Source organism: Apis laboriosa, unplaced genomic scaffold, assembly GCF_014066325.1.
Source record: "Apis laboriosa isolate Shangri-la unplaced genomic scaffold, ASM1406632v1 scaffold112_cov148, whole genome shotgun sequence".
In the NCBI taxonomy this organism is placed as follows: Eukaryota; Metazoa; Arthropoda; class Insecta; order Hymenoptera; family Apidae; genus Apis; species Apis laboriosa.
Window position 1 is genome coordinate 3,162,625 of NW_025220865.1, and position 23,430 is coordinate 3,186,054.

The 23,430-nt window shown below is 32.2% G+C and overlaps 2 protein-coding genes and 1 long non-coding RNA gene across 5 annotated transcripts in view; all 3 read left to right on the top strand.

The window, feature by feature from the left end:
- LOC122714845 (putative transcription factor SOX-15) overlaps window positions 1-21,792 on the top strand; it is a 54,874-nt gene extending 33,082 nt beyond the window's left edge. Inside the window, exons 5-10 of one of the 3 annotated variants that reach the window (XR_006346724.1) lie at window positions 14,482-14,704; window positions 15,303-15,499; window positions 16,007-16,224; window positions 16,861-17,164; window positions 17,547-18,322; window positions 21,493-21,792. Coding sequence is in view for 2 of the 3 variants with exons in the window: in XM_043936557.1 (XP_043792492.1) it covers window positions 14,482-14,704; window positions 15,303-15,499; window positions 16,007-16,224; window positions 16,861-17,164; window positions 17,547-18,097 (1,493 nt within the window). In the remaining variant the exon portion in view is untranslated. Of the gene's footprint in view, window positions 1-14,481; window positions 14,705-15,302; window positions 15,500-16,006; window positions 16,225-16,860; window positions 17,165-17,546; window positions 19,539-21,492 lie in introns of those variants that run through there. The other 2 variants (XM_043936570.1, XM_043936557.1) reach the window with 2 other exon arrangements.
- LOC122714862 lies at window positions 7,840-12,814 on the top strand. Its single transcript, XR_006346728.1, has 4 exons — window positions 7,840-9,585; window positions 9,680-10,567; window positions 10,682-10,918; window positions 10,996-12,814. It is a non-coding gene; the product is annotated as an uncharacterized LOC122714862 (long non-coding RNA).
- Window positions 21,793-23,089: 1,297 nt separating the features above from the next.
- LOC122715280 (synaptotagmin 1) overlaps window positions 23,090-23,430 on the top strand; it is a 35,974-nt gene continuing 35,633 nt past the window's right edge. The window contains exon 1 of the mRNA XM_043937399.1: window positions 23,090-23,393. The gene's annotated coding sequence lies outside the window, so the exon portion shown is untranslated. The remainder of the gene's footprint in view (window positions 23,394-23,430) is intronic.

Consider the following 23,430-nt stretch of genomic DNA (forward strand, 5'->3'; position numbering starts at 1 on the left):
GGAAATGGAAAGGAAACTTGGTGATGAACCGGATATAATCTAGGATTCAAAAAATAAACCAACAAGCTTCCCCCAACGCGAAACTTTGTCCTTTAACCGATCGGAATCGTACTCGAAAACATTATTCACCCTCGTCATTCCCTCCTCCCCCTCCCCCTCTCTCATCTTCGACTTCTGGCGAACGATCCACCCTGCCAGAACCCAGTCGCCTCGTCCTGTTCGTTTTCTACGGCGTTGCTCGATTAACCCAAGACAAGATCGGGTTCTGGTACGATCACGAAACTCATTTGTTCCTTTATATCGTCTGCACACTCTCCTTCCCTCTTTTTCTCCCCTTTATCTACCCTCTCCACCTCTCTCGCACGGCCGTGCATTACTTACGTCCGTTTAGATCCCTCTACCTGCTTGAACCTTGTTTCACCACCTAATCTAAGCTTAGAATCTTTCGAGGAATATTGCGATTATGCGTTCGTGGAAACTGTTATTGACATGAACTGCGCGCGCGCGCTTGCGCGCGCATACCGGACGCAGACACGAATTTCACGCGCCTCCTACGAAGCGGAATCTTGAACTTTGGTCGAGCGTAATCTGATTGTAGTAGGGCAAACGTCGATTTCAGGCAGGCGAGTCTTCGAGAAGGAGGGATAAGAGATGAATTTCTCGATATCCTATCTTTGCATCCGTCCGTTTCCGCGGAAATTCCGCGATTCTTCCTCGATGGATCATTTTTTCTCGAGCTGGTTGATCTAAAAGGGGGGAGGGGGGATTTTAGTCGCGTTCGAGATACGTCTTTTATTTTTTTACGTCGAATGCGCGATTCGATTATTTGTGGAAATTTCTATTCTTGAATCAATGCAGTTTGATGTGCATATTCATTTTTCAGAGATTAATTTGAAATTGAAAACGAAGAAATGACGTACGTATCAAAAGAATAATAAAATATATAGATTCGTTGAATTTTGATATAATTAATTTGATAAGGAAAATGGAATTCTGATACAATAGGAATTATGATTCACGTTATACATTATTGGTTAAAAAATAATAAAATACATTGAAATTATTTCAATTCAAAATTCATTTTTCCAATTCAGTTTATAAATTATCTATCATTAACAAAAATTATGCAGAGTGTAATCAAAGTGATTCAAAAATTCTATTAACTACATTGATCAGAAGAAGAAGAAACAACGCTAATTATAAATTGCAGTTCCAAACAAGCGTAAATTAGATAGATATCTAAATAAAATATGAAACATCATCTGGACCGCAGAGCACAAAATTTATTTTTCCAATTATTTACCCATCAATTAAAAATTCCTCGATCATTTACATCAAGTACATATATCAGAAACAATGTTAATTGTAAGTTGCAATTTGAAACAAGAGGAGCATAAATCGATATCAAACACCATCTGGACCGCACAATTCAAAATTCATTCTTCCAACCCGCTTCTTAACCAAATTATCCAATCGCCAATTCACCTCAACCACTTACGATCATCGAGTATATCGATCGGAAGGAAACAAAGTTAATTGTAAATTGCGATTCCAAATGAGCCGTTAATCGCGAAGAGGGGAAGAGAGAAGTCTGTTGGAAGCGATCTCCACGAAGGGAGAGGCCTTCGCGATATTCCGGTGGTCGTGATATCAAGGGTTAAATCTCTGGCGGCCTCGTTTTTTCGGAGCCACTGGAAGCCCAGCGTGCAGATAATACCGACAAAGTCAAGGCTAGTACGCACGATTGTGCGCATGAAAAAAGGACCCTGCTAGAAGACGTAACGAAGTTTCAGAAAAGATCAATAATTTCGGGACCAATAATATCGCGCGTACATACAAAATAAGAATCGAAATGGGCAAGGCCGACGATAGATAGACGAGTGTGCATTCCGGTGGACTTGTTTAGAAACGACACCTAAACGCGTGCAGAAAAACGGTATAGGTTATGGAAAATGATTGTTTTCGCTGTTTAATGAAATAGTTCGGTATTTGGCCGATAGAGGCGTCCGAGTTAGTGATTCGTTTCGCGAAGAATCGTTTCGAAGTGTGTGCATCAATTTTATAGATCACAGAATTTATAGAATTCGTTCATTCGAAATTCGGATCAAATTTAATTAATCCTTATTACGAATAATTTTCTAAAGGATAGTTACATTCGTATCTTTGTTAAATCTAATCTACATGCAATATGAGATGAGTAAACGTAAACTGTCTTTAAAAATTCCCTATTTAACCTATCTTTGGAACATACTGATATATATCAATCATTCATCTTGACAAATTAAACCAACTAATAAAGAAATAGAACTGTCAACCGTAAAAATAACATCATGAAACAATCCTTTAATATTTCCATGTATCTTATTAAAACAAAATTCCTATGTTTCATTTCGTTACGTTACATTCAGTACGTTTCCTTCTAAAATGAATGAGTAACAAGGAAAATCCTCGAGAATGAGAAATCCTGATTCGGAAAAAAACGTGTGACACGCGTCTATGGACGAACTTGTCGGAGGAATCGAGGAACCGACGGGTTGGCCAAGCCAAAGCAATAATAAGCCATAAGCGCAGCCTGTGCATAGAATGCTGGGTAATGAGGTGGAGTCGAGAGCGGAGTCTGGAGCCGCACCCTTGCCTTTACCTTCCCCGACCCACCTATCCCCGAACCCAACGAATCAACGGACGAACGACGGCGACTAGGATCGCGAGGACGAGCAACGAGGAACAAGATTACAACATTATTACACTGCGTGGATTTCGAGAGAAAGAGAGAAAGATAAATTATTATATTTATGAAAATGCACGCCGGGTGTACGAAGGTGGAATCGCGGTTGTGTTTACGGAGGTGGGACCCCTCGAGCGCCGACCACGTTCCACCAAAGAGTTCGTTTCAAGAGAGAGTGAAGAGAGAAAGAGAGAGAGAGAGAGAAAGAACTTTTGTCCCTCCTGATCGCTGGTCTGCATTGCACCACGCCTGTACAGCTTCGATCAGAAGTGACGGGTGCGATCGAGCCTCTCGAACGAAAGTTTCCAGGTTGATCTCGTTCAGAATTTGATGTCCTTAAGACGTTATAAGCACACTAGTGTGAGAATGTGAATGTTCGAAGAATATATATGAATGTACGTTTAAATCGTTTAATAATTTCAAGATTTGAACATCTTGAAGATATGGATTTGAGAAGTGTGAAAAAATACAGTTTTTAGGAAATGAAAATGTGTTTGTATTAAATGGATTTTAATTCTTTAATTACTATTGTATTATTGATTGATTGATGTAATACAATTATTAAAGTATCAATAGAAACTGTTACAAAAATGTAAGGAAAGAAAACAATTGTTTACTGGTTGATTTTTCAAGAGATACTTCGCAAAATATTATTTGTTGAAGAAACCATTGCTTCAAATTTTATTTATTTCATTACAATGTATTCGAGTTTGTTTGATTGATGCACATTTTCAAAACATTGAAGGAGATCGTTGATTATACTGTAAGTTAAAACCACAATTTTTTTTTTTCTTTTGCATCAGAGAATAATAGGCGAATATTTTAAGGAATAAAAATTTTAGTACAATTTTTTTCCCAAACAAGTAGTAACTTTAAATTTGGACATATGCACAAAGATTATTAGAAATCTTCCATTTACTATTTTTTTAGGTTATGTATGTTTCGACTAATGACTATATTCAAGTTGATATCAATCTTATCCGAATATAATTTACAATATCAATCCTATTTTTCGTATTACACACTCTACATAATGTTCTTTCACGTAGCAAAGATAATTTTCAAATCTCTAAGTTCTTCACGATCAGATCAATCGTAATCGTTAGCACCAACGACTCCTCTCTCGAACCATCGTTCCCGTTCTTTCACTTACATCAATATCCCATTAACGATGAAGAGGCAGACGAAAATTCAAACGAGAATGAGATTAAATCGTTTTTTTAATGAAACGGAGAGTGCCATAAATCGTTCTCCATCGTTTCGTAAAAAGCGATTCGTTAACATTCTAACAGGCGACGAAGTAAAACGTTTCCGGATATTCGTTACTGTGAACCAGTAATATAGCTTTTTTCTACTCAACCACCCGTAGTGAACGGCATTGTGCTACGTGACAGAATTTTATTGGCTAGTCTCTGATAGATTTCCCTTTTACGAGGTTTTTGCGATATATGAAATTTCGATCGATTTAGGTTATGTATGTTTCGATTGTGAGGGAACGATTGTCGTCTCGAATTTTAAAAATTTTGGGGACATGGATGAATGGGTAAAAAAAAGGGAATCGCATAAGTAATAAGTTGGTTAGTTTTTTTTTGATAAATAAATATATCTTCTGTAGATAATATAGATATTGAATTTTTTTTTATTGTTTTAGGTTTTTAAAATAATCTGAAAAAATTCTGGAATATTTATCGAAATCTCTATTTCGTTGCATTGCATCGTTTTAAATTAAATATTTAAAAGGTTTAAAAATAAAAATCCCTTTGAAGATGGACAAAATGATACTTAATAATGAAAATTGTCTTCCTTTGAATTAAATTATTCTTTTCATTAATTTTATACATTTTTATTAATTTACAGTTATTTTTGTCTCTATGAAAAAGAAACGCATTTAATTTTTCTTATTGTCGACCGCCATTTGTAAATCAGAAGATTAAAATCTTTGGTATTCGAACAATTCTGTTAACATCATAATCATATATATTCGAGTACTGACGGACAAAATTATAATTCTATAGTCTTTGTAAAAATTATCTTGGAACGCTCCATCACTCTCAAAACTGTCAACTGGGAAATTATCTAACTATCCATAATCTATATGAAAATGATTTTGTCACTTCGTTATTGTTCAAACAAATGACGAATGCATTCTGTATGCAATAGATAAAAATAAAAAGAAACAAAAAAAAAATAAAAAGATTCGTATGTTAGAACAAAAGCATCCAAAATTATTTTTATATTCAAGAAAATTTATTTTAATATATTTCAAGATAATTATTGACAATTTACATCCTGTAAAATCATTATGATATTAAGTTGGCATAAATTATAAATTTTAAATCGTATAATATTCAATTTATAACAAATTGTATAAATCGTACAACAAATTATAAGTAATTAAATTAAAGATCTTATCGATCCATAAGCATACGTTGGAAAATCAATTTTTCTAAATTCCAACGATATATTGAAACGATAATACCATTATCCCCCTCGAAAATTTTACTTTCACAGACTCGTCGACGAGGACACGAAACATGTTGAGAGAAATTGACAAACGCTCGTGTCATTCATCCCCCTTCGCGATCCATCGTGATGGAAATGTAGTACCGTTCTTGTGTTCGTTCCACCTCCAACCCGGTGTCCTCGACGAGGAGGAAACGTCTTCGTCGTGGAACAAACTCGGCTGTTAACGCTCACTGGGATACATGCATAACGCAGCACGACAATTGCCGTTTCGTACCGCGATATTTCTCGCTTCGAGACACCCAAGGTAACGCGGCACCGCGGCGATGAATGATTTTCCAGGAAGAGATTCAAACGGTGCGCCCACATAGAGACGCAATCAGGAATGCCGCGAAACTTGTATTTATCGTTCGAAGTTTTCATCGACGATCGGGTGGGCAGTTGGGATTAATTTTCGTCGCGATCCCTTGGCAGCTTGTTGAGCGATGGGTGGAGTAATACTTTGTTGTTCCATGTCAAATTGGGTGAATTTTATTGTTCCGTTTTATTTGATTTTTTCCTTTTTTTTTTTTTTAGGTTTTAATCTAAAAAGTGTATCTATTTTAATTTTTAAGTATATTATGATCGTGAAATTCAGTTTTATTTCATCATTTAACTAGATAAAATTCTTCTCTTTATGTGATATAATTGATTATACTTAACTCTATGAAATAAAAATTAAAGGTAGAATATTTTACTATTTCTTTAACAAAAAGAATGGAAGATAAGATCGTTATTGTTATGAATCCTTCAATTATAAAAAGTCACTAATTGATATACTCCTTATTACGAACTTCTACTTCATGATTTCTATTTCTTCTCTTTACCTGCAATATAATTGAATATAATAAAAAAATTTAAAAAAGAAAAATTATAAATATTAAACTATTTTTAAAGAAAACAAACAATAAAAATTCGTTTTTATTATTGGCACAAAAATCCAATAATTGACATGCTTCATAATTATTATCCACGTCGATATGGTCACAATGCTAAAGTCAAAGAAATCTGAATACCCTCCCCCTCCTCCTCCCAGTAGCCGTCATTTATGAGCTAGCAAGAACTCGATTACGGCTACCGAACGAGGACGAACGCATCAGATAATCCATTAAGATCGGCAGAGGTCTGGCTGATCGCCGGGGACAGATTACTTTTCCGTCGGGCAAAAGCCGGGAGCCGGAGATTGTCGCGAGGGACACACACTGGGCTTCCTTTGCCTTATTGTCCACGTGCCCAACATGTATGGTATGCTTATACGACGAACGAAAAGTGAACAGAAGTTCTCAAAAATGTTGGTTGACGCTAGATCATTAGTTATGACCGAGATGGTTACCTAAAAAATTTTTTTGGATAAATTTTTAATTGTTTTTTTATATGCGTAAGTGTAAATATACTTACATACGTGATATTAATTATTAGAATGTAAAAATTATTCTTCTAACTTTGTTTTCCTCAAAGTTTCATGTTCTATTCATATAATATGTTGTTTTTTTAAAACTAATTTATATTGTTTTTAATATTAAATAAATATTTTTTTTACTATTTCCTTTTCCTTTTAAAATTAAGATTCTATGATTTTAAAAAGTTAATTAAAATTGACCTATATATAATAAACATTAAAAAATAGAAAAGAATTTTAGATTAAATTCATCATTAAATAAAGTTTGAGAAATTAAATATCCCAGTATAACTTTTTCATTTAGTTCTAAATTTTTAACAATCCTTAATTTCTATATGATGTGAAATATTCAAAAATATTTGACTGAATATGATTTCGTGGCTATTATTCTTTTTTTATTATTTTCATTTTCATTGGAGATTCTAATATCAATGTCGTTAATTACACAATTTAAAAGAACAAAAAATCACTTTTTTAGTGAAAAATTTTCAAATCTACCATGATAGGTAAATGATAAAGAATTAGATGGAAAAAGAAAAACCCTCCATCATAGATGATCGCGCCATTCTCGGCGTATCGGTGATGTCTTTGTCCGAAAAGTAACTGTCAAAGTTGAAAGAGCAAAGTATCGTAGTGTTGCACGCTAGAGATGTGTATGTGCATCGTACAACCTCGTGTTCGCAACCCCTCCCAGCGTTCTCGTGTGGGTGTGCCGAGTACCTGCACGCAACGACACGCTTGCGCGTAACCGCGTATATATGCATTATTGGCTTATAAGCGGGACGAGGAAAGCGGGAAAGGCGATATTATCGAAAACGAGCCAGAAGGGGATAGAATGAGCGAGGAAACGACGGAGAGAAAGGTGAAATAAAGAGACAGAGTGAGAAAACGAGATGTAGCGAGAGAAAATTACAGAGGAAGAAGAGAGAAAATAAAGAATGGAGCGAGTATGCGTTCACGCTATATGTATGTCCATGTATGCGTGTGACCGAGCGCACAACGAAGGCTAAACACCGACACGACAGGACACAGGGCACAACACACGACGCCAACGGAGATGAGATACATCACGGGACGGGAGACGTATTATTAATGGTGACAGTGGGCGACCCAGGTTGGGCGGGGTGCACGATGCGGTCCCACCGATGTGGGCCTCGCTTTCGACCTCTTCTTCTTCTTCGTCTTTGTTGTTCGTCTCATTTTCTGATCTCTCTTTCTTTCTCTGTCTCTTTCTATAACACTATTTTCAGATTGCTGCTGCCTATATTAACTATTACCGTGTGCGGACACGCTGTATAGAAAAATTAAATGAACGGATTTTCTGCTTCGTAACGTCGATCGGTTGTGATTCGATCAAATCAATTCGACGCGGACCGTTTCGGCGTTTAGTTATAATTCATTCGTAAATCGAATTGGATTAGCGGATTTTGTGTCGTGTCAGACAAACTTAACGGAACCACCAGTGTGTAGTAAAAGGATTTTATAAGATGATCTTTTAATTAATTTAATTTAAAATTTAAAATTAATATATTACAAAGAAAATAAGATATTTCAATTTATTATTTATATATTTCTGTAAAATGAATGGTAAAATAGAGTTTAGAATTGATATTAAAATGTCAAACTTTTCGAAAATCCAGTATTACATATATATATTATATGATTTTAATGATCTTACCCTTGTTGTACCAACAAGTTTCATCTCACAATAACTTTCACTATACCATCGAACAGAAGTATCACTTTAGTATCTAGTTATTATCATTAGATTTTCTTATACGACAAAAACTGTCCTTATTCGGTATACCATCGATCGATGTCAATTTTGCTCGCCACGTAGCGCATCAGTCGCGCAACGGTTAGGTCTCGATAAATTTAATTGTGCGCTCGCTCGCGAATCGATACATCATGTATATTTATTACTGGCGTCGCGTGCGTGTAATTTAGCAATCGTTCGATCGCGATCGTATATAAACGGCGTGAAACTCATCGAGAAGAGCACATTTCAAGTCACCGGTTAAAGGACCGTCGCGATTAAGAATCAGAACTTGATGCTCAAGGGTTAAGCAAATTGTTTCTTAAACGAGGCGTTTCTTAGGCAAACTGTCAGAGGGCGCTAGAAATGTTTCGGTGTGCCATAAGATTTATCGCGCACTCTACGCGCAATTAAAGAAACGTATAGAGGGGAGTGAGGGAACACGAACGGGTGCTAGTAACTAATTCTAGACAGTATTCTAAATGCCGAGCGAGAAGTTTTTCGCTTGATTCTGGAAATGTCACGTTCCAGCGATGTTGCATCTGCGAGCAGAACGAAATTCTCTGAGTGCCGGTGTGCGAGCATAGAAACGTGGCTTAATCGACCATTGGTCCGGCTAAGTTCGCCACGTGCGTAAATCACCGCGGAATCGTTAATTAACCGGTAGAACGAACGAGCTTTCTGGAAAATGTCAGCGACCAAGGAGGTTACACATTGAATGGACGTTACATGCATGCGCGCGCACATATCGGATTGTTGACAGGTACAAAAAGACATTTCGGCACGAGCGATCTGCGCGCGCAGGGGAGTCAACGTCTAATCGAGAGACGTAATTTGTCGCGATCTCCGTTGGCGTTAATTTATCACGCTTCGAGGAATTCACGAGTCGGCCGGTCGTGTACATGCGCGCCCAGATTAAGCGACGTGGATAAGGCAGCCTATTAGCATCGGTTCAAATGAGATTTCCGAAGTATGTTCGCCGCTGATCGACTTATTGTGACCTGCATGCGCTTTGCATACATTTGCGTGCGTCGCGCACGCGCGCGTGCTCGCCTGTCGCCTGTTGCGATAACAGAATTTTTAATGATTCTACCGCGCACTGTGATCGAGTTCCCTTTATAACGCGGAATGAATTTGAAAATTATTCCATCAAGATCTTCATATAAAATCTTAGTTTTTAATGAGAAATAAGATTTTTATAAGGTATGTTAACAATTTCCTATTATATAAATATATTTTATCAATAATAAATCAAAAAAATTATTTATTGATACACAATTTTTATTCTATAAATAAGGTTAAAATTCAGAAAAACAGAAGAGACAAAATTTAAAATTGGATTATGGAAATTTCAATTGAAAAATCAAAAAAGCAATGAGATTCTTAATCATTTACATCAAATAAACTTATGTTGACAAATAATAATATTAAAAATTTAAATTTAATCACAGTGAATAAATAAATATGAAAAGAGTTAAATTTAAACAGTCTCAAAATCGAAGCATTTACTCATTCACACGTACAAGTACAAAACAGTGTTGTGACTTATTTATTATCATAAAATAATTAATTATTTCAATTTTTTACTATTTTCTTCCAAATAAAATTTAAAATAATTTAAAAAATGTTTTAGAAAGTCACCGACAAAAAAAATCATTAACTTAATCGCTTAATATCTTCCAAAGTTCTCTAAGATCTCTATCATCTTTATCAAAGTTACAAACACTTTCTCTTCACCATACATCGAATCTCACACCGACGCTGAGAAGGATTACGATCAGAAGACGACGAAACAACGGCTCGATAACTGATCCAACAAGGGCTAAAGTGTTTCCAATCCGTGAGCGGCTCGCTTTTGACCGAAACATTGAAATTAATGAAGTCGTCTGACTAGAGCCGAGAGCAGGGTAAATTAGAGGTACACGGCAACCATTAGAATACTTAACGAGGACGTCATGGTGGGAAGCAGTGCGCGGGTGTGATGATGAATCACTGCCGGCTAGCTCACCGCGGAGCGCGCCCAGGAATATTAAATTAAGTTTACTTATTGTCGGCCAAAAAGTCTAAGCCGCCATCCCTTCTTCATCCATGTTGGTTCCTCTTCGTTCTTCCAACGACGTTCGGATGATTTCACTGTTTCCTCGAAACATACGGAAGCAAATGGACGAATCCGACCGCAACGAGGGTAAAAAATTTTGGGGTAAAGAGTTGAAGAGAAGAAAGAAGCATTGCGGTTTCTTTTTTTTCTTCAGTCTTCTTTATTCCTTTCGTCTGACTTGTTTTCTTTTTCTCGTCGCAGATATTCGTTATTCCTCGATGACATGGGTACACGTATATGCAAAAAGTGCAAAGATGAAAGTTATAGAAATTCTTCTCTTATTATTATGTTATTTTAATTACCATTTACAACTTGGAAGGAGTAATTTCATGTGGTTTAAAGTGGACATAATTACAGAATATTATTATGATTTATTCAATGCAATTTTGATTTGTTCTTAAATAATTCATTGGCTATGATCATATTGTATCCATTAAGGTAAAAAAAAAAAATTAAGAAATTAAAAAAAAAAGTATTAAGAAATTAAATTTCATATCACAAGAAATTTTTTGCAGTTGCAAAACGAACCTATATCTTGTCAGATAATGCCATCTCCGCCACACAGAAGAATATAATTCCTAATTCAAAACGTCATTCTAATGGATTCGAATAAGGCGGTAACAAATTCACGACGTAAATCCTCCAAACCTAAGTAATTCCCCCAATCACGGGGTAATTTATCAGAAGAAATCAGAATCCCAAAGAAATTCTCTTCCTTTCACGAGCCACCCGTACAAAGACAAGCGACAAAGGAGAATTCCATTGAATCTCGACGTGAACGTCCTGAGAGCTTTTACCTCTCCGCGTCAACCCTGCTCGCTGTCGCGATGAAAAGTACGCGTATCGCAAAAAAGGGCAGCGGTGAGGTTCGCCGCTCCTGAAGAAGAAGAAGAAGAAGAAGAAGGAAAAGAAGGAGGAGAAGAAGAACCGAAGAGGTAAGAAGAAACTTGGGGCGACAAAAATGGACTTTACAGGGAGATCTAGAGAGACTTCGCTACCATCCTTTTTTTTCCTCCCTATATTCTTTTTCCAATTGTCCTTTTTTTTCCCTCCCTTTCTTCTCTCTCTTTCTCTCTCATTTCTTTCTTTTCGTTTTCTCTTTTTCTTTACCCACTACCTCCCTCTTCGAGGCCCAAGCCGTTCGGGTTAGCGTCTCCTCCGGAGTTGAAATATACAAAATGAAATATGAAATAATGGTTCGTGCCTTGTGGCTGGCTAAAGGCACGGGCGCACCCATATCTACGCCCCCATGCGCCTATGTACCTATACGGCCCGGTATACGCCGATCCCGTGTACATATGTACGCGCACACCATATACATCCGCCTCGCTCAAGTTTTTCGTTCTTGTCGTGAACATCTTACGTTCGTATTAACCCTTATCCATGCTTAATGATATTCCGGCCTACTATGCCCGGACGGGCATATTGAACGCAACTAAGGCAGATTCCAGTCGAACGAGGACGGCCGGCCAAGCCCTCCTGTTGTAATTCGTATCTGCGTTCAACCATTTTTCCGCTTCCTCCAACCAACCAAAGAGGACCGAAGACGACCACGACGACGTCTGGCGGGCAATTAGGGACCAGACTCGTAGCATGAATTAAAGAGTATCGATGGACAAACGGGCGTTCGTCCTTATCGATCCTCGAAATAACGCCGCCAAGATACTTTTTGCTTCTTTAGTGGCACCGAGATTGGATTGGTTGTATGTAGGAATAAGTGAATGCGGATCTTAGGTGGAAGAATTTATAGGTTCGCGGTGAAAGATTGGATTCGATTGGTGTAGCGTTTGGGTACGTATCTGTGTATGTTATAGGTAAGATGGAGTTATTGCCTTTTTGTGATTGGTCGATATGGATGATTGGTTATATGGAGTTGTATAGATAAGATAGATTGTGGACATTTGTTTTTTTTTTTTTGGGCTTGATTTCGTTTTTTGTTTTTATAGATCTTTGGATGAAAGTAGATTGTATTTATTTTTTTCGTACTATCGATTTTCGGAATTGTTGAATTAATTTTGGTTAGTTTTTAAGATTTTTGAACGAAGATAGATTGTAGATTTGTGTGTAGTTTGATGTGATGGTTTTTAGAGGTTGATAAAATTATTGATTATTAGTCGGATCAAAAGGCGCGAAATTTGAAGTTTTTTTTTTTTTTTTTTTTTTAAGAAGAGAGATTAATTGGTGTGATGAAATTAATACGTTGTTTGCTACTTCGAAACTAATATATAGTATATTATTATATCCAACATTTATTGTGTAATCATTTGAAAATGCAAATGTGTATTTTTAATATGTGCAATATACGCTTCATCCTTTTCCTGTTTATTTCAATTAAACTCAACGATAATATCAGATTTTTAACTATCAAGATTTTACAAATAAAAAATATTTAAATACATTGACGCAACATTGATTATCATTTTAAAAATATTATTATTAAATATTATTAGATATAAAATTTTTAAACAAAACCGCAAAATTAATTATTTTTTCTACTTTGTTAATTGGTTAAAAATGAATATTTAATGAATATTAAATCAAATAATATTCCATATGCAAAGAAAAATAACAAGTTTATGACATTTTATGATTGGATGCAAAGTTTATATCTTTATTTATCTATGTACATAGTTCAATCCGGTCCGGATTGAAACATTCAAAGAAAATTTCTTGTTTTATGAATAATTCCTTTAGTAAAATGTTTTATGACAGAAATTGAAGCATTTCATTATGCAACTTTGAATGCTTCCATTTTGATTCCATTTTAAAAGATTGACTTTAAGATTTCTTGCATGAACAATTGAAATATAATTAATATAAATTAGAAGATTGATCTAGAAATATAATAAACAGATCAGACATGAATATTGAATATATGCATATAAAACTTTTTTAATGGTGTTAAAAATGAAATCATTTTTAATGATCCTTTCAATGTAAATGAATTTTGCAAATTCAGATCTCTTGAATTAATCAATAATTAAAATAAAATATTAAAGAAATATAAATTTTAAATCACTCTTCACTAATAATTAATCCTCTGTAATATCCTTCAGTTCAATTCAAATATTTTCAATATTTTAAGCTTTTAAAAATCCTCATTCATCATTATTTCATTTCATCATCCGTTAAGATTTATTTATAATTATTAAAGAAGCTTTATGAATAAAAATCAGAATAGAAATTAAGAAATATATAGAAAGTTGAAAAGAATGGCATTATTAATATTATAAAAAAAATCTATAAAAAACCAAAATATTAAAATATCTCTCTCTTTCTTCTAAAAAAAAAAGATCTATCTAACCAGAAAAAAGATTCACCATCTTGAAAACTTCTGTTCCTCAAGGTATTCTTGAAAAAAGAATTCAAATAACCATTTCCTTACACCCTTCCTTTACAGCACATGCAACCACATGTAACATTACTCATCAAATTTTTATTGCCTTTCACGCCGCCCCCTGAATTCAGGAAGACCAGTGGTAAGCATCTCGGATATACCTCTACATACAGTCTCGTTCAAAAGTCGCAGAAATCGCGAAGATAAATTCTTACAACAAAAATTATATTTTTAATAAAAATTTAATGTTTAAATCAATCAACTTTAATGAAAATTTTTAGTAAATATATTAATACATAAGCATCTGATTATTTATTTATTATATAATAATATATTTAATTTGTTACTTAAGTTTTTATAATTTTCAAGCATTATAAAATATATCGAATAAAATAGAAAATTTAATAGATGATTTTAAAAATTCAAACGATATTTTTTTTTCTTAAGTTCTGAGCAATTTATTTTTGTTTCATCATGCGCAGAAATGAAACTCATCGCTTAGAATGATCCTTAACTTTTTTCATCCTATGTGTAATAAGTGATATAATAAATGATCTAAGACTTTTGAACAAGGGTGTACATACTGTACATAACCTAACATTGCAATGTCGTATCGAAAATCGTGGCACCGTTGCAGCTAACGGACGACCCTCGTGTATTTCAGGAAAGAAATGGCGAGGGTTGACCCCGCAGGACAGAAGGCCGTACGTCGAGGAAGCCGAGAGGCTGAGGGTCATACACATGCAGGAACATCCGAACTACAAGTACAGACCACGGCGCAGGAAACACGCGAAACGGGCCCCAGGAGCGCCCTCTTCTCCTCCATCGGCGACCAATACCACGACCAATAGGTCCAACCCCTCTGGTACCACGATTCATCATTCCATGTAAGTCCACGTAACATCGAAGTTCGTCCGCCATTTTTTTTTAATTATTATCCCTTGTTCCGAATTTTAATTTATTTATTATATTATTATATTATATTATTATTTATTATATTATATTATTATTTATTATATTTATTATATTATTATATTCATTATATTAATTTATTTAATTAATTCGAATTTGCGAATAACTCGATGTGAATTTTGCGATTAATTTTTATTCTTAATATTCCTTTAACAAGAATAAAATTCATCGAATAACAGATAACTAGGATTAGGATAATTGCACACTGCATACTTATAACGGAGACATGGTTAGTTTTAGTAATGAGATGCACTACTTTCGTTATGTGATTAGATATATCCTGGTTACAAAAAGTACATTTGCAAATACTTTTTATTTTTCAATGAAATTCTATTTATTAGTATTTTCAGTTCGTTAATTATTGTGCTGTATGTATATTGTTAAAACAAATTAATTAATTCAAATAATGCTTCAAACATTCCATTTCTCTTTTTTTATCTAACAAGTAAATTTCGTTCGCGTTAAAAGCGTTCCTTAAAAGAAATACGAAGTGACGTTTGATATTTATTTAAGGTCTAAGATGGACAGTTATCAAGGCATTCCTCAGATCCCGTGGGGCGGCCATTCCCCGATCTCATCCCTGTATCACCAGCAGCAACAGCAAGGTATCCAGGAGTACAAATCGGAGAGCAATTCCTTGTACGGTAGTCCTTATACGCCTATCATTCACTCACCGGACATATCTCCAGTTGCCAGTCCCGAGCCAGATGGTGAGACCTTGTACTCGCATTAATTATCGTTCAGACAGCCATGGAACTTGTGGAATTATATTTGTATAAATTATCACTATTATTTTACAAATTGGATATATAATTTTTTTTTATAATTTTTTCTTTATTATATATAAAAAAAATATTTTATTCATAAAATTTTATATTGCAATTATATATATATATATATTTTTTAATTTTCTATTGTCATTAGAATCTTTTTTATATTGGGAATGTTTTGAACAGAAAGTTATTAACAATGAAAGATTTTTTTGAAATTTTTTTTCATTGAAAATTTCTACTTCAATGATTAGTATTTTTTGAACAATTAATATTTCAATTTGAAATTTTCTTTTTATTTTTGTTTGAAAGTCCTTATTACAAAGGATTAATTATTACTATTAAGTTTTATTAAGAAAATATATAATTCTTTTGTTTGTTATTTCTATGTAACTGTCAAGACAGTATTAAAATTATTAATTTCGTTTCATGAATTTGGGTAATTAGGTGACGGAACGCATTTGCCATCAAACCAAAATCCAGATCCTGAACGAGATCTGATGGAGGGTTCGTCGAAGCAGCATAGCGAAATAAGCGAGCAAACGAAACGGTACACTTTCATGAGTACCGATAATCAGTTGCACACGGGTCATGCTGGTGGTACTAGCATATCGTCGTGTCAGAATTCTGGTGCTTACACAGATACTCTGACTTACAAAAAATCAGTGAGTAATGGCGTGCATACAAATGATCTTGTTGGAAACTAGGAGGACAAATATAGGCTCGTTTACTTGATTGTAATTAGAAAATTTGAAGCACTGAATATAATTAAAATATTTCATTTCATAAATTAAAAAAAATTAAATATTAATCTCTCAATAAGAGAAGAGAAATTTCAAATTAATATCTAATAACACAAAAAATGTTTTATCATATAAATCCTTAATTCAATTTTAAAAGTTTAATTAATGAAATAACTTTATATCTTCCCTGACATAACTGTATTTATTTAATTATTAAGCATATCCTAACGTCTTAATTATAATAGTAAACAAAACACACACGTGAGTGAAATTTGAAACACTGAATAATTAAAATATTTCATTTCATAAATTAAAAAAAATTAAATATTAATCTCTCAATAAGAGAAGAGAAATTTCAAACTAATATCTAATAACACAAAAAATGTTTTATCAAAAATCCTTAATTCAATTTTAAAAGTTTAATTAATGAAATAACTTTATATCTTCCCTGACATAACTGTATTTATTTAATTATTAAGCATATCCTAACGTCTTAATTATAATAGTAAACACACACGTGAGTGAAAGTTCCAACCGTAAGTTTTTTTTGTCTTCCAGGTGAGTTACTTAAATTTCGAGAGACAGCCGTCGAGCATAGCCGCGGTCGGTATAGCGAATGGGATGATGGTGTCGTGTAATAAATTACGCTCCGGATTTGAGAATGTTGGCTCTGTGACGGGGACTTTTTATCCGCCGGTCGCATCCCCGCACGATCAATCGTTGCAGCACTATACGAGCACCCAATCCTCAAAGACTGCCAACTATTCGATGCAGTCCTCCGTCGAAAGCAACTATAATCCTGTTCAGTGTGCCAATCGACAACAGTCTATGGGGATACGCGGAGCCGCCGAAGGTTGTTCCGGTAATCCTTTATTCCTTCTTATGTCATGTTACACTTGGAATTCATCCAATGATCGATTATACACAATTAGAATCGCTATTACGTTTCTATATTTTGAATTTTCCTCATGGATATATCATTGTATTAATTTTATTCAAAAAAAAAAAAAAAAAAAAAAAAAAAAAGAAATGTACTTGAAACTCATTTTTCTTCACCCCCGAATTTCAGATAATATCCCAATTATATATTAATTATCTTCTCTATGCCCAAGCGAAATTGAACAAAAGCCAATTATCTTTACCAACTCTACCATTTCGAAAATTCATTCCTCCTCCTGAATAACTAACCTCTTTACTCGCCAAAGGAAACCGGGCATTCTTCTCGACGACCGATTTATTTTCAGGTGTATCCCACCGATACCAAATGACTCATCATCAGGAATATCAAACGGAGGGAACTAGCGCCGGTCAACAGCATCCAATTCTGGGCCATATGGAGGCCGCAATGGCCAGCACAGCGGAGGAGGAACAGCAACAGACGCTACAGCTGGAGAAGTACTTCAAGTATTCTCATCCGACGAGCGTAGCTCACACCAGCCTCACCTCGCAGAATCTACTCGACAGCAATCACAATTACGCCAGTGATCTGCGTTATTATACACCTCAACAGACTCAACTAGATATGTCGAACTCTCAGTGCATCGTTGATGATCAGACCAAGGATGCTCGATGTTCAAACGTGGGTATAGCTCATGGGATGGAGCAATATCATCAGGCTATGGACGTGGCAAAATATCCGGAACATCAGCAACAGCAGCAGCAACAACAACAACAACAGCAGCCTCAACAGGCTCAACAGGCTCAACAGCCGCAGAATATCGAGCATGTTTCCAAGGCGGATGATGATTTCAGTGTAATACTTGCAGATGTGCGCAAAACTTGTTATAGTAGCTAGTGTTTCGGATAGATCAGAAATGTCTAGAAAAACACTGAGATATATTTGATATTCGCCGTTCTAGTTTTGATTTTACGAAGACCTTGATGTTGATTATAGGTCTGATCGATGTGGAAGATGGTCGTGCGGTTATTGTCATAGTAGATGTCGCAAATATTGGTTACTTGAAGTTGAGCAAGGATGAACCTTACTGTGTTGCAGCAGGACGAGAATGAAAGAAATGTGGTAATGTTTATCGCAAACGAGCGATAATCAAATTTTTTGTTAATTTTTTTATTAATAAATAATGCTATAAATATCGATAATCCGGTAAAAAAAAATAAATCCCATAGATTTTTCGAAAAAAATTTTCTAAAAAAGATAATAGAACTTTTTTTTATTTCAAAACAATTTGGGTTCTATAAAATACATTAGAATAGTATTTTCTAACTTCTATTATTAAGTTGTGAACTCTTCATAAGGTAAGAAAAATTAATTTATTGGAATTCTAAACTTTTAACCAATAATATATATATTTCTATTTAATTATCAGAATTCTAATTTAACTTTTTTTTAAATTCTTGAATTTTGTAGAATTATATAATTTCACACTTTTGTTCACATGTACATTCCAAATGTACGAGGAATATGAAAAAAGAAATATTAGTTATTTAAAAGCAAAAGTGCCTTTGAATATTTAATACTTGTGGTGTCTACTATGCTAAACAATCTTCGACTTTAGAGAAAATATAGAATTATACGGTAAAATGATCTAAATCTTTTTGAAACAGGCGATTTATCTCTTATGGCTGTAGAGAAAAAGTTAGGTGCTAGCGTCTACGAAGAATCCGGTGCTTATACACATTTTTGTACACACTTCCGGTGCTAATGCTCTTGATAACGAGATATAATTAAGGTTGCAAGGAATTGGTAATAAATTAATTTTAGCATATTTAGTATTTCTATTTTCAATGAGCAATATTAAGAAGACTACACGTACATATATCTGTGAATTTCTATTTTCTTCTTCGAAAAGAGGTTAGATGAACTAATAGAAGAGAAAGTATGGAACACAATAATTTGAACATGTTTGCGTTAGGAACAATTGTTATTTGTTACAAACGACCTGGCAACTGTCAACGTGTCTGATTTGAGGTAACGAAAATAAAGTAGGAAGCATTCTTGACTCTCCGGGTTTCGTTTAGCGAGCCAAATAGTACGCAACACTTTCAAAAGCATTTTTTCATGGATATTTTTGATGTTTATTATTTTATCATTGCTTAACTGCTATTAGTTATTAGTTGAGAATCTAACCTTTACGCTTCGACATTTAAAAATCAGTATACAAACAATTAATATAAAATCCAATTTTAATTTATTAATATTTTTTTTAGTTAGAAAGATTCTTATTTATGTTAGTAATATAAAAATATAAATTAAAAATTAAAAAATTATTTTTATATTAAGAATATATGAGAATATTATATGTTGTGTATAGGTTAGGTCTCAACTAATATGCAATATGCAATCAAATATGCAATAAAATCATTTGATTATTCTTTATCAACTTATATTTTTTAATACATACCAATGTTTTATAAATGTATTATAAAAAAATCTGTTCTATATATATATCAATTCCTTGCTACCTCATACTTTTTATTTTAAATTTTCGCAATTATACCTCGTAATTTTTTATTTAATTGAACTAGACGATTTATTTTGAATAAATCGATCAAAACATCGAATCTCTTCACTTACATACGAAGGGATTTTTTTACGTGATCAAAAAACGTGATATGATATAAAATATAAAAAAAATCTAAGATATTATTATTTTTAAACTTTCAAAAACCGATTTAATTTAATTCTTACGATTTATAGAGATTTAATGTAATTTCATTTTATTTAATTTATGTACGATCACCGATAAATTAAGATAACGTTGTGACAGAATCGTTGAAGATCAACGGCATTATTGTTGAGCTATTTTTATCTACCTGTGCACTCATGGTACAGCATGGCACTGTATATTTAGAGCATACCTGCATATTTCACTGTCGGAAATAGATCGAATTTAATTTTTTCGTAGCGAATTAAATGACGTATCGGTTTCTCGTAGCGATCGATCCTGGTTTCAGTGGCAAGCTACTTAAGAAAAAAAAAAGGATAAAATTACATCGTTTCTCATGTATTCATTTATGATTACGGAAACGAAGTCCATTTTTTTTTTTTTTTAACGTTACAAACAATTTAGTCATTCTATTTATGACACACATTTCAAAAAATTGGGATTACTTAATATAAATGAAAAAGAGATATATATACAGAGTGTTTCAGATAACTAGGCAAAGTTCATCACCTTGAAACGGTAAGAGATAAATGAAAATTTCAAGAAAAAAATTAATTAATTTTAAATAATGCATTTTTTATGTGTATTTTTTCATATACAATGTATTATACATATATAATTATTATATTATATAAAATATATAAATGTAATATATATTATAAATCTATTATACACATTATATATAAATGAATTGTTTTATTCGACACTCTTATTTTCTGTAAAAAGTATTAAATAAGTTGTATCTAAAAATAATTAATTCTTTCAAAAAATATTTTAATTAAAATTTTGCAAAGCTTTATCATATGAAAGATGTTTTATATATTTCCTTGGCTTCTATATATTAAAATTTGCAAAATTTTCAAAATAATTCATTTTTTAAATTAATAAATTTTCAATCTAAAATTATATATATATTTTTTTAATATTTTAATATTTTTTTTATAAAAAATGAAAATTGCATTGATAAGCGGACAAAAAATATATTAATTAAAAAAAAAAAATGAAAATGAATACTATGAAATCATCGAAACATGATCATTCAATTTTTATCTAATGAAATATTTTTTTATCTTTTGCTATTTCAAAACTATGATATGACTCAATTGCATGAAACAGCCTGTATATAACTCTTACTCAAAAGTCTTAAGATATTTATTGAAAAAATTAAGAAATCATATTAATTGATATAGAAAGTATAAAATGAATTACAATTAACAGAAAAAATTTTTATTTTTTTAACAAAAAAACAAATTATTGATATTAAAATTTTATTAAAAATTAATATCATAAGACTTTTGAACAAATGTATAATATATACGTATATATATATATATATATATTTACATATATTTATATATATATGTATATTATATATATATTTTTTTTATGGTGATAATTTAGAATCTTCTGTGAAACTTATTATACTTATTTAAAAGAAAAAAAGACGATATTATAAGGTACCTTGTTTTTAATAAGTGTACGAGATTTTTTTTTTTCTCTAAGCCTCCTCGTTAGCGATTTTACATGTGTATAAGCACGATCTCCTTACTTTTTTCTGTTTCAGATGACTGAACAAAATTCTCGCTGTATATGTATTATAAACATAGCGAAACATTTTTTTCTGTTTTTATTTTATTTTATTTTATTTTTTTTTTTTTTTTTTACTCACGTAAGCTTCTACTTCCATAGTTTTTAATACTCTATATAGAATACGATGATACCTATGTGTAGCGTGGCAATAAACGTGGATATTTTATCGTTCGATCCTCGATTTTGAATACATTTTGCGTAAGCGACATATGGTATTTAGGTAATGAATATAAAGAATGTTGGGGAGAGTACTAAATTATTATATTGATTATTGTATCGTACTTAATAGAAACAATTATCAAAAACATTCATGAATTTTCGTGTACATTTATTATTAAATTAATTTCACTATAGATAGTCATTGAAGAATTAAACAAAGATATGCATATAGCTATAAAATATTAAAAATAACATTAAAAATAGAGCGTTTCATTTATCTTTAAATACTCTTCAATTTATCTTTTTCAAAAAATTATTTATTATTTTTTTCGATATTTTTTTTATATATTTATTATCATGAAGAAAAAATATCATAATATTATTATAATATCTAATTTGTAAATTATAATAAGTACTTTTCAAAATGTGAAAATAATATTGATAAATAAGAAAAAAATAGAAACATGAAAAAGTTGAATAAACAAGATATCTGTAACGTTCTCATTATTAAAAAATTTGTAATTGTTATTATATAAATATTATTACAAGATATGAATATCTATTAGAACAATCAAAATTACAATAATTAAACGCAATGTTTATTTATTCGTTCTTTTTATTAAATATATATAAAAAATATATGTATAAATTACAATGTTATATGTAAAATTGAAATCATACACGGTGAGTAACATTAAGTTCCAATTCGAAGTGTTGATAGAAAAACGTTTAAATTCTATTAGTCTCCTTCTTTTTCTCGTTTCCTAAACCTCCACCATATTAACCAAAGTGACCACACAATGTTCGCAAGTTAGTCATAATAGATTAGTGCTTTCATTATTTGAGAGAGAAAAAGAGAAAGAAAGATTAACATAATATAAGAATTTTTTAAACAGGAACAATAATTTGAAAATTTTTTCTTAATTTAAATTATATTAATAATTAATGTCTTCATTTTTTTTTCATCGTGCACGTTAAATGACATATAATTGTCGATATACTAATATACTGATAACATCTTGAATATTTTGCAATTTGTCTATACCATATTTAATAACTAATAATAAATATACAGGATGATTCACAGAAAAAGATGAATCAAATTTTTTTTAAATATAACGAGATATTAAAATATCTATCTATAAATTAATGTTCTTTTTTTTCAAATCGATTATTTTTAATTTTCAAAATTAATAAAATGAAATTAAAATTTTTTTATTTTATAATTTTAAGAAATAATAATTTTGTAAATTTGATTCAAAAAATTTTATATCAACTATATTATATTTAATTATTTTGAAAATTAGAAAAAATTTTCATTAAAAAAAATTTCATTTCTTTCAAATATTTTTAAAATGTATATTTATATTTTTTAAATTTTCAATAAGATTAAAAAAAAATTATTCATTTGATCCATTTTTCTTATGAGTCGCTCTATAGATTGTAGATACGTATATACATAATGTACAAATTTATATTGCTGTTTACAAACTAATCGGTTACACAGTTCACGTTCGAATTACTTAATCGAGTTATATCATTGACTCACACGTATAAAGTTCGTTCTTGACGAATAAAGTGATACATTTTTTTCTTCGTTTGTCTTATTTTTAGTGAAGTATAGTATGGAACTAATAGATGATACAAACGTGAGCGAGGTACGATACGTGTGTGCCGTTTAACGCTTACAAGTTTCATAAATATTCGATTACAGGCGTAAGTATGTGCAATATGTATACATAGTATATTTCCC